Genomic DNA, 12,519 nt, shown 5'->3' with positions numbered 1-12,519 from the left:
GAGACAGAGAGAGAGGAAAGAGTGGGGGAGAGAGAGAGAAAGACAGAGAGAGAAAGGTGTTAAGAAGGAAAAATGGCTTAATAGTTCAAGCCAAAAGGAGTGGGCCTGTGGTGGCACAATTATAGTTTTTGGAAAGAGATAAACAAACAATTCTAAAACGGATAGTTCTGGCCCTTAATTATGATTGGCTGAATTGTGTTTGATGCTGTTGTAAAACCCAGCACAACCCTTCATGTTGATCACATTTCATTCTCTACTGCGCTACGATGAATTGACAAAACGTTAGCGTTGCTGTGTCTTGACATTGCTTGGGAACCATTCTTATAGAAGAAGCATATGAAGAATGATTATCTATTAATAAATTGTAACATGTATTTTGCTGTGCATTTATCTTTACTTGACAATATCGACATAAGACATCTTTCACGAACGTGTCATAGGCTCATGTGTCATGACAGTGTCATGTGTTCATGACAGTGTCATGTCACTCTTATGTCGATACTGTCAAGTAAAGTGTTACCAAATCTTGCCAGGTATACAGTAGGTGTTATGTTTAAGAAAAGCCATTCGAGTCCGTAGGTTCCAGTGATTTTAGAACAGCTATGGAGTTTTTAGGCACTCTGCTTTCATCATACCTAACAACGACCCTTGGCTGTTCGAAAATCACTGGAACCTACAGGTATGACAAAGTCCTAGTAGGCAAGTCCCTCCACTCAGCGGCTATATTGCAATGAATTTTGGGCACTTTTCTGGCATCTATTTCGGGCAGAACTGCGCGTACGCAAAGCTTCACAACACCAACCTCACAACACGATGTATTCAAGTGTCAACTTTTGGTGGCGTAAGGGGAGGAATATGTGTAGATGACTGCCATGATTGCGTTACGAACTAACCCCATACATTTCTGTGGGAGCTTCTTTGAGTTCTGTGTTTCCTCATTTAAAAAGTCTCTGGCAATGGCTTAAACTCAGTTCTAAAAGGAGTACATGATACTATCGATCCTACAGGTGTGAAAAAAAACATGCCAGTGTAGATGAAGGTGTTGAAGAGGTGCTGGTGAAGGTGTCGGTGCATTTGCATGCTTTCATCTCTGTTCATCTCTTTCATATGCTGTTCATCTTGCAATTCTTAGCAAAAATATGTGTGTGTGTGTGTGTGTGTGTGTGTGTGTGCTTATGTGTGTGAGTGCTTATATGTGTGTGTGTGTGTGCTTGTGTGTGTGTGCTTGTGTGTGTGTGTGTACGTCTATGACGTGGTGATTAGGTAAGTCGTAGGTGTGCATCTGCAACAGTCTGACTCAAAAGCATAGGTGGAGGTGTGTGACGGCGGCGTCTCGCCTGTGATGGTGAGCGTGCTGGTGGAGGTGCGCGGGTACTTCCCGGCGTCGTAGGCTAGGATACGCAGGTAGTATTGGCCGATGCGCTCGCGGTCCAGCGCCACGGTGGATATCAGCACGCCGCTGCTGGTGTTGAGGGTGAAGTCGAGGCGCGGCATGCCCATCTCTAGCACCAGGGTCACCGCGCCGTTGTCCTTCTCGTCCGGGTCCTCCACCTGGACCTGCGCAGCGGGAGGGGGATAGTGTGAGGAGAATGGGACACTCAATAGGACCTAATCTCAAAGACGGAGGACAAAGTGTGCAAAGTGGGAGCAAATTGTGTTGTGCTCAGTGAGCAAAGTGTGTTGCAGTATAAGTACTGAACTGAAGCTACTGTGGGGTAATGTGGGAGCATTGAACTGGTCCACCGATGTTTGTACTTAGGATCCTGCTCATTGTATTACCGGTACATAGTATTTTGCTTCGTTTTTGAACTAAATTAGCTTTAGTTAGACTTTAGATTTTGCACTTTGCCCACCATTTAAATTAGGGCACATGTTTAAAGCAACACCAAAGCACTTTTCCTCTGTCACTTGCACGCTATTTGTTTATCCAGCACCAGCTTTGCGAATAACGATGTCCGCAGACAAGGTAGAGTATGTTGCATGATTTCATGAAAGTATGATGTACTGCGTGATCAGAAGCATGTCAAATTTGTAGTTTCTTATGTCTCATTTCATTCTCAACTATAGATATAGTCTCAACTACAGATCCGCTACCCGATCTGGCAAACTTACATAGTGCGGTTATAGGGCTGTGAAGCGAATGCAGAAGTGCCGTTCACCCTGTTACGAGTTGATGAACCACTGAACTGATTTTGGAAACATTATTTTAAGGTACAAAAAACTCTTTGGTGTTGCTTTAAAAGAGGAACTCTGCAGGACCAGCAGTGTGTGATTATAACACAACTGAACTACCCCCACCCACCATGCCTGCAGATAAACTCTGCGATCACTTTCATTGAACTCAACAAGAACTTCTAATCTGGTAGCAATTTAATTTGAGAAGCTTCCATTCAAAGCGTCCATATTATTTATGCTGGTCTCTAGACCTTACTCTTGCACTGTTGCACTGTTGAACTAATGTTGGACTACTTTTTGCATCTTCACCAGGACACTCACTCTCTTGAGCACCTTGCCATGCACACATAACTAAAGGACTATGGTTGGACTACTGTTTGCACCTTCACCATGACACTCACTCCCTTTAGCACCTTACCAGTCCCGGCCCTGTCACTATAAGCGTCTTATGCTTGATCACCCTCAAGCACATTGGACTTTCTTAATTTAATTTATATAGTGTATTTAGTATTTAGTTGTGTTAGTTTACTTATCTTTCTTATTTTCTACTGTCTTTATTGTACAGGGGAGTTTAGTTATATGTTTATACATATACTTATGTTTACCATTTCTGCTGTAAGTGCATGTTGTGTGTGATGTCTGTATGCTACTGAGAGCCTTGAATTTCCCCTTGATCAATAAATTATCTATCTATCTATCTATCTATCTATCTATCTATCTATCTATCTATCTATCTATCAGATGATACATCACTTTCTTGGTTCTCTTTTGACTAAAGAGAATCTTTACAACAGTTTTGTATAACTCAGTGAAATACTAATGCCTAAGCATTCTGACCCTGCTCTGTAAGGCCTATTCATGAAATATTACAGCAAGAATCTCTAATAAGGCACAGAGTGGACACAGTGTGATTCCTTTCTGTTCATTTTAATAGAAACTTCATAATAAAAATTATTCCGTAATCCCTATACTTTCTCAGGCTTTATTACCCTTATGTTCAGTTAAGTATATACCACACACTCTGTGTGATTCACATGCAATCACTGTAATTACTGTAGACACTCACCCTGAACACAGATGTACCAATCGGGAGGCCCTCTGGCACCTCAGCAACAAATGGGAGGTTGAGGAAGGCGGGATCATTATCATTCAGGTCCAGGAGGTTGACAAACACAGTGGTGCTGACCGAGGACTGCAGAGGTGGAGTTCCACCTGTAGATGGCGTCAGAGAGACGAGTATACAGTAGATACCGTGAGTCTGTGCAAACTCTCAAAACACCCAAGGGCAAGTTTAGAAGCAGCAGAATCTCTGTTCAGTTTAGAAACAGTTCAATATTTCTACTGTAGCACTGAGAGGGTGAGTCCTCTAAATGTTGCAACACTGACATTGATCTGTTCCAGGAACAAATATTGTTAGGTATGAAAGTAAAAGCAGCAGAAATAAACAGTGGATATTATGACATTAAGGGATTTGAAAACTTCTGATAAGCACCAATCCCCCTACACACACATCCAACTCTCTCTCTCTCTCTCTCTCTCACACACACACACACACACACAAACACACACATACTGTACACACACACTCACCCACCCTAAACATACAAAGCCATCAGCAAAACTGCAGCGCCAGTGAAAAACTGGGTGTTTGATGAGATTTGGCCCGGAGCTGTCCACTGATCAGCAGAGAGAGGAGCCCAGATTATCTGCACTGCCATGCTGAGACACCGAGAGTGCTGAAACACTATCACCAATACACGCCTACTATATCACAGGCAACACTGCAGGAGCTGTGTGTGTGTGTGTGTGTGTGTGTGTGTGTGTGTGTGTGTGTGTGTGTGTGTGTGTGTGTGTGTGTGTGTGTGTGTGTCTGTGTGTGTGTGTGTGTGTCTGATTAAGACAACAACCAGCTACATTTATCAACGAGCACATGGATAAGGGTACAGGGGACAGGGGGTTAGCAGAGGTCACTGGACAATCTGAGGAAGTTTTTCTTTTCTATACCGTTCAAGGTTTATTTCCCTCACTCTCCACCTCAAGCTGGTGTGTGGTGAGCGTTCTGGCACATAATGGCTGCCATGCATCACCCAGGTGGGTGCTACACATTGGTGGTGGTTAGTGAGCCCCCCCCCCCCCCCCCCCCCCCCTTTCACTGTGAAGCGCTTTGGGTGCGTTGGCAAGGGCTATATAAATGCAATGTGTTGTTGTTCCCCTTTACAGAGACACAATGTTCTCCACCACTATTTTCTTCTCTGCATGCAGGGAATGGTTGGTGATGCCACCTTACAAAGAAAACTGCTCATCGTGACTGATAGTGGTAGTCAGCTGGCCAAAGGCGGCTGGTATGTCCCTCTATGTGTGTGTGTGTGTGTGTAAGAGTTATGTGGAATGGTTTGTGGTCGAGATGGTGATGCTCCTCCTGAGCTGTTTGTATGAAGTGCATGTTTGTCAGGGTTTGTGTGCGTGTGTAAGGTGAATGCTAGCCTCATGGTCATTGGTGTGTGTGTGTGTGTGCGTGCGAGAGTCATGGTCGGTGGCTGAGATGAAGATGGTCCTCATGAGCTGTGTATGGTGTGAGTGTGTGTGTATCTGTGTGTATGAGTGTGTGTGAGGGTGTGTGTGTGTGTGTGTGTGTGTGTGTGTGTGCATGCGTGCGTAAGCGCATGCGCGACACTCACGGTCGGTGGCTGAGATGACGATGGTCCTCATGAGCTGTGCGTTGTGGGGGTTGGAGCTCTCGCGGTCCAGCACGGCGCCGCTGGTCCGGATCTTGCCCGTGGTGCTGTTGATGGTGTAGAAGGGGTTGGGGGGGCTGATGGAGTACACCACTGTGCCGTTGTCCCCGTAGTCTGGGTCCACTGCCAACACCTGAGCACAGAAGAGAGGGAGAGAGAGAGAGGAGAGGAAAGGATAGAGGAGGAATGAGAAAAGAGGGAATGAAAAGAGTGAATGAGTGATGGGTCAGAAGAGGGGGAAGACAAAGGGAAAAGAGGAAGAGGAGATGAAGGAGAAGAGAGGAGAGGAGAAATGGAAAGTAGACGTGTTAAGAAGTAGAGGGAAGGAAGGAGACAAGGAAGAAAGGAAAAAGAGGAAAGAAAAAAGTAGGATACAAGACACAAGGTTAGAGGACGAATATAAGAGGACAAAGGAACGAGAAATAGACCAGTGAAAACAACCAGAAGTGTTATGAGTAAAGGATAAGGAAGTAACAGGTGGTAATTGCAGAGAGAGGGGTGGGTTTAAAAGGAAGGTTGGAATAATAAACAGCGGGAAACAGGAGACAAATCACAAATGTTATCACAGACTAGCATAAGTGTGCACACCAAAAAATAAAAAATCAAGTACACGGCGAAGGTGTGGTAATCTAATAATCGCGTTATGTTCCACGACAGCCTTCTGGGTCAGGCTCAACTGCATTGAGATTCCAGTCCGAGCCAGCGTCTTCGGGAGGGAGAAAAATTCAATCATGCCACGGTGTCTCCACAGGATGCCTGGCCGTGTGATTTATGCGCTGACTTATTCGCGCGGAGACCCGGCAACACGCAGCGAGTTTTTTAAAAGGAGCCCATCAATTATTCACGCCGCCGCCGAAGAAATACTCAAAACTCTTAACTGGCCATTAGAGGGACAAAGGTTGCGAAGGAGGTTGAATTATGAAGCGGGAGAACGGGCATCGCTGTGGACCGTCAATTAGAATACTGCTCATACAGTAGGCCTATGTAAACAAGAAATGAGTCAGAGTCAGAGAGAGAGAGAGAGAGAGAGAGAGAGAGAGAGAGAGAGAGAGAGAGAGAGAGAGAGAGGAGACTGAGAGATGATAACAGGTCAAAACAAGCTTTAAAGACAGCTATGACCTGATAAATTTATCAAATTGAATTTAATCCAGTAGCAAAAATCTTTGGGGGGTGCATGTCTAGATTTGCCGTGCTTGTTGAACTCCCGGCCCTGAGTGTGAGCGAGTGATGCACAGGTGAAGTAATGATCTGTAACAGACGGGGGAAGAAAGCGAACCATACTGAATTAGATATTAGCTGCACTTGGAGTTCAGAGTTGGGCTTCTCTCTCTCTCTCTCTGTTTCTCTCTCCTTCCCCCAATTTCGGTAGCTTTGCCTGAGGCGTGGTGGCTGACTTTTGTGGTTTAACAGGTAGAGGTTGCTTCATGAATTCCCGGTAAATTATGTTTCCAATATTGAAGACATGTGTTGGCGTAAGTATAAGAAATTATTCCTCCAGCTTATGATCCCTGAACTGAGCAGGTTAAAGTTCGACAGTTTGGAAAGAGTCTCTCTAGAGAGGATATTTTGTGGTTCAAATAGGCTACCTCCTACAGCATAGTCAGACTGTGAAGGGGTAGAATAAGATGGACACGTCCTTCTCTCTTGTCACCTTTCTGCTTTTCTCAACTCTTCTTTTCTCAACCCTTCTCCTCTTGTCCTCATCACCTCTCTCCTTTCCTCCTCTCTTCTACTCTCCTCCTCTCTGTCTCCATTGCTCTTTCATTTACATTCTGAGAGACTGCATTCTCCTTACTCCATCAGGCGACCATGGGGGTAATTACAAATGCGTTTGACTGCAGGCTACATTTTAATTAGCAATCAGATCTCCTTAATTACGCTAGCTGGCACCGCGCTAATGAATGGACATTCAGGGGCTTAATTAGCAACAGCATACCGCCAAAGACACTAGCAGGACAAAGGGTGGGGAGCTAGATTACACAACCCCCCTCGCTGTTTACGACCCAGGCTCTGTCTGCTTACCTGCTCCCTGTCTGATGATGCACCCTATGCCCCCGTATTAGTTACGTCCTGTTCTGAAGTTAGAATGGCTAATGCAATTGGACCAGAATTGGGCTGTAGGCCTGATATCATGTACAATTAAATCCTCCCAACTTTTTTCAAGGGTGCAGTTTCCAAAACCCCCAGCGAACATATGATGTTGGGCATTTTCGGTAACACTTTACTTGACAGGTGAGTTCATAACACATTCATAGCAGCTGTCATAAACTACACATAAAGCATTCATGACTGTTTCATGAGACATGATGACTCAACATTCATACCAAACCTTTTGTAAATGTGGAAGACAGAATGACGACAACTTGTTAAAATAAAAGTCCAACAATTGCTTCAAACCTTAACCTGATCACGTCACATCTGAATCAATGGGCTACTCCAGTGCCAAAATCACAGAACATGGTCAAGCAAATATTTTTTGTTTTATAAAAATGTATGTTTTATGATGTAACCTTTGCAGATGATTTCTCAACTTTTGCTACTGGGAATGTCCAACCATTCCAGGTTACACAAATACGGGTCAGCTGAATGTAGGCTAGTTTATCTCCCAGTGTTAAACTCAGTGATTATGAATACTTGTATAGTAAAGTGACATTCGATGTAGACTCCATAAGATATTCATGAAATATTTACAAAGGCTCGAGAGATTAAGTATGCAGGTTACACAATACGGGTCAGCTGAATGTAGGCTAGTTTACAAAAACGGCAATGCTGCTTTGTGATTGATGGACTTTTATTTTTACACGTTGTCGTCGTTCTTTCTTCCACATTCATGAAAGGTTTGGTATGAATGTTGAGTCATATTTCATGAAACAGTCATGAATTCTTTATGTGCAGTTTATGACAGCTGCTATGAATGTGTTATGAACTCACCTGTCAAGTGAAGTGTTACCACATTTTCTTTTGGAATTGGTATAAAAGATCTAAATGATTCTTCAAAAAAAAACCCCCCCAAAAAAACAGATGGACACAGAAGCAGTCAAGTCTACCAAAAAAAGGTGTGAAAACATTTCCTTTGAAACTCAGAGTTACCATGATGCAACACATGTTATGCTGCTTCAAGCAGAGCACACACACTTTGAAGAGCTCTTTTCAGCAGTGTATCAGCAGCCACACTCCCCAACTGATTGCCTCAACAGAAAACAAAAACACTTGGAAGAGGAGCCTCTGAGGAGTGTGTGTGTGTGTGTGTTTGTGTGCGTGTGTGTGTGTATGTTTGTGTGTGTGTGTGTGTGTGTGCGTGTGTGTGTGTGTTGGCGAGAGTGTGTGTGTGTGTTTGTGTGTGTGTGTGTGTCTGTGTGTGTGTGTGTGTGTGTGGAGTGAGGCAGAGCATAGAGCAGTCTGTATGGGGCGCTGCTCACCGTGATGACATCGGTGTTGATGGGGCTCATCTCCACCACGTTGGCAAGGTATGGCTCATCTCGCCACATGGGGGCGTTATCGTTGATGTCCAGGATGGTGACATTCACCTGGGGGTGGGTTGGGGTTGGGTGGGTTATAATCATTGATATTCAAAACTTTGTTAAACTATCAGTAAATGACCAGACGCCAGATCATGGAAACTGCACCACATTCACATGTGTCTTCGAAGCAGCAGGCCACCCTCTCCTTTCATCACCAACAACATCTCCATTCAGATATACATATTTACTTGAGGAGCTCTTTCCAAGCCCAAGGACACTTTGTGCAGTTTAGACGAGAAAAACAAACATGAGTATAGAGACAAGTGTTATGTATCCGCATAGACAAACAAACTTGAAAGGAAGCATTTAAGAGTATAATGACAACAAAACAGACAGTATAGTCACTGCATATCAAGACAATGCACTACGCTACTGGGTGCTATAACAGACGAAAGATAAATAGAGAGAGAAGGAGAGCGCAAATAGACCCCAAAAAATCACTCTAACCGCAGGGGTAGAAGGAAGAATGACAACAAACCCCCATAAAAGAGACACAAGCCACTTTGACTGACACTTCCATCTCGACTAGAGGAGAGAAAATCACAAAGTAGAGGCCCTCTCATCGCTTGGAGATGATGATACTCGTCTGACAGAAAATTACTGTCTCCTGTCCCCCCCCTCTTCCATCCCCACGTCTTTTACCCAAACGTCACCCAGCCATCCCTGTCGAGGGGTGGGGTAGGGGGGCGTTCAAACGGCCTGGTAGATAAGATATGGCAAATGGAGTGAAACCGCCAGACTGAGCAACATATGAAATCCTAATCAGACACTTAGAATCTCCTGGCTTTAACCCACCACTGAGCATCCTAAAGGACTCTGAGTCTTGCATACCAAGATGGATTCATTTGGTTTACCTTTGCGGCGATACGGCTGACAGAGCTAAACTAGCATTGACAGTTTCATGGCTTTTTAATAAACTTTGAAGCCGGCGCTGTTTCACCCGCCCTGCTTGTAAGACACAAGAGTGTGTGATCCTTTTAATTTGGCCACCCCTGTAGTGCCGGCGTCTAGTGATAATTTAATCACTAAGCCGTGCGTAATTCATCAGTGGGCTAAAGATAGCGCCGATTCTTAATGAGCCTCTTCTCTGTGTCCAGCTCGGGATATTGATGAGAAGGGGATGCGTTACCGTGGCAATGCCCGTCTTCTGCAGGGGTCCCACCCCTCCGTCCACTGCACGCACGATCAGGATGTACTCGGACTTCACCTCACGGTCCAGGAGAGCTGTGGTGGTGATCTCACCTGTAACGCATACACACAAGTACAGTATTTGTATTTAAACACACACACACTGACAACCACACACCAACCATGTATCAACATGCACATATAGATGCACAACCATGACTGTAAGCACACACACACACACACACACACACACACACACACACACACACACACACACACACACACAGCAACACAAACAGCTACTATGCACCTCATTCCAATGAAACCTATGTCCACACATGCAAGTGAAGAGTTCAGATACAAACGCCTCTAAACGCCACCTCCATCAAAAATGAGATAACGATGTTGAGTGAATGCTCTCCACACATAGCATACATTAATCAAATAATTTTGCTTAAAAACTCTCATTATGGTCTGAAATATTGATTTGTAGGCAAAAACCTATAGGAGCCTGATAAAAAAATCATTTAAAATAAAAGTGGTCAAATGGATTTAGACTAGGATTCTGCATCTGAACTCTTCATAGTGTCTGCTGGACAGGACCAGTAGCGGGCGTCACATGTGACGTGTGCTCTACAGGCACAGAGCCGTGACTGACCTGAGCGCGTGTTCAGGCGGAACTGAGACGAGCCCTGAAGTGCGTAGATGAGCGAGGCCTGTCCAAACTCCCGCGACGCGTCCTTGTCTGTGGCGTTCACGTACAACACCGTAGCCCCTGAGACAGACGGACAGCATGAGGGCCAGAAAAAAAGACAGGAAGTGAGTGTGAGAGAGAGACAGAAGAAAGTGAGGACAGAGAGAGACAGACAGTGAGTGTGAGAGAGAGACAGAAGAAAGTGAGGAGAGAGAGAGACAGACAGTGAGCGTGAGAGAGAGACAGAAAGTGAGGAGAGAGAGAGACAGAAGAAAGTGAGGAGAGAGAGAGACAGACAGTGAGCGTGAGAGAGAGACAGAAAGTGAGGAGAGAGAGAGACAGAAGAAAGTGAGGACAGAATGAACCTCCTAAACCATTTCATAGCCAAATAAACCACCGTATCTCATTCATCTCTCTGCTGAATTTCAGCATGCCGACTTTGATGCTTCCCCACCAACCCACCGCCACCAGCTGGTCCCTGTCTTGCTATCCGGAGATATGCTCATCGCCCCTGCCTTCTACTATCAGCAGGATCTGAGATCTTCCTGCCATTTGCCGGATCATGGACAGGGGCCTACGCTAGACTGAACTGCTTCCTGAACACCAGAGACTGCCGTCTTTATACTGTATATCTTGTTAACCTAATTGCCGGACATCCTACTCAGGATTAAACCAATGACTCTTGCTCAGTCTACTGAATGTTTGTGTGTGTGAGAGTGTGTGTGTGAGTGTGTGTGTGTGTGTGTGTGTGTGTGTGTGTGTGTGTGTGTGTGTGTGTGTGAGAGTTCAACCCAGTCAACCCAGAGTTTTTTATACTTATTAAAAAAAAAAAAAAAAAAAAAAAAAAAAACCCAGTCAACCCAGAGTTTTTTATACTTTATAAAAAACTGGTTAGCACTTCGGACCTGTAACCGGAGGGTTGCCGGTTCGAACCCCGACCAGTAGAAACGGCTGAAGTGCCCTTGAGCAAGGCACCTAACCCCTCACTGCTCCCCGAGCCCCGCTGTTGTTGCAGGCAGCTCACTGCGCCGGGATTAGTGTGTGCTTCACCTCACTGTGTGTATACTGTGTGCTGTGTCTGTTTCACTAATTCACGGATTTGGATAAATGCAGAGACCAAATTTCCCTCACGGGATCAAAAGAGTATATATTAGGGCTGTCAATCAATTAAAAAAAAAAATCTAATTAATTACATGCTCTGTGATTAATTAATCTAAATTAATCGCATATATAATTTTTGCTGTGAAAGTATTTTAAATATTTAAATTCAAATTAATCATTGAATAATCAGCATTAGTGACATTAAAGTTCTAAAGACACTGTTCAAATAATGGCCATAATAATATACTGTATGATATGACCTAATATGCTGAGGAAATAAATTCAAAAGTGCTTCGGGAAGAAGTCTTTTTTCACATACATGTACAAGGCATTTCAGGCCACAGATATAACCTAGGGGACCCAATGAAAATAAATTAACGCTCCCCTCAATGTTAACACTATTTCTTTGCATTGATGTGCGACTTTAGAGTTGACGAACTCCGTTGATATGCAAATTCCTTGCTGCAGACATTGCAGAGGACTTTATTTTAATCAACACTTTATTTTTATCAACACCATCAGGCCGTTTTTTAAAAGTAAATGTTCCAATCAATGATCTAGGCAGCACATTTTCTTCTCTCTCCTTCATTTTACAGGCTAATGGTTACTAACTAGAACGGCTCGGGGTCAAAGGTCATACGGAATCGATTAATCTGCACTATTTTTTTTAATCAGTTATTTTTTCTCAAATTAATTAATCGAAATGAATCTGTTATTTGTGTGTGTGTGTGTGTGTGTGTATAGTATGTGTATGTGTGTGTGTGTGTGTGTGTATGTGTATGTGTATCTGTGTGTGTGAGTGTGAGTGTGAGTGTGTGTGTGTGTGTGTGTGTGTGTGTGTGTGTGTGTGATCTCCCACAGGAGCTCTGTTAAGAGACTCTGTTGTAACTGGGTGGGCCGGCAGTTCTCACTTGTACTCCTCCTGTTTCTCTTTGGCTGTTCATTCTAAAAGAGCTCCGACAAAAACAATTATTATTCATCCCAGTAAGGCTTTACAGAAATTGAAAACAGTGGAGGATAGGGGTGGGGGTGGGGGGTGTTGGGGTGGGTGTGGGTGTGTAGGGATAGACTAGAAGACGGACAGAAAAGTGATTTGCAGACAGAGTGAGATGGCAACAGCGAGAACCTGGTGAGAACAAAAAGAAAACAACAACGAACGGCAACG

General features: G+C 44.2%; 1 protein-coding gene across 3 annotated transcripts in view; it reads right to left on the bottom strand.

Annotated features, from left to right (window-relative positions):
• Window positions 1–12,519, bottom strand: part of cdh23 (cadherin-related 23) — a 248,528-nt gene that overhangs the window by 73,544 nt on the left and 162,465 nt on the right. For all 3 annotated transcript variants that reach the window (XM_042065046.1, XM_042065047.1, XM_042065048.1), the window contains exons 18-23: window positions 10,218–10,334; window positions 9,561–9,673; window positions 8,330–8,437; window positions 4,854–5,043; window positions 3,242–3,387; window positions 1,338–1,557 (exon numbers count right to left, since the gene is read on the bottom strand). In XM_042065046.1, coding sequence (XP_041920980.1) covers window positions 1,338–1,557; window positions 3,242–3,387; window positions 4,854–5,043; window positions 8,330–8,437; window positions 9,561–9,673; window positions 10,218–10,334 — 894 coding nt within the window. The remainder of the gene's footprint in view (window positions 1–1,337; window positions 1,558–3,241; window positions 3,388–4,853; window positions 5,044–8,329; window positions 8,438–9,560; window positions 9,674–10,217; window positions 10,335–12,519) is intronic.

Source organism: Alosa sapidissima, chromosome 16, assembly GCF_018492685.1.
Source record: "Alosa sapidissima isolate fAloSap1 chromosome 16, fAloSap1.pri, whole genome shotgun sequence".
NCBI classification, from domain to species: domain Eukaryota; kingdom Metazoa; phylum Chordata; class Actinopteri; order Clupeiformes; family Clupeidae; genus Alosa; species Alosa sapidissima.
Note: the sequence above shows the minus strand (reverse complement) of the source record. Positions and strands in the feature narration are given on the sequence as shown.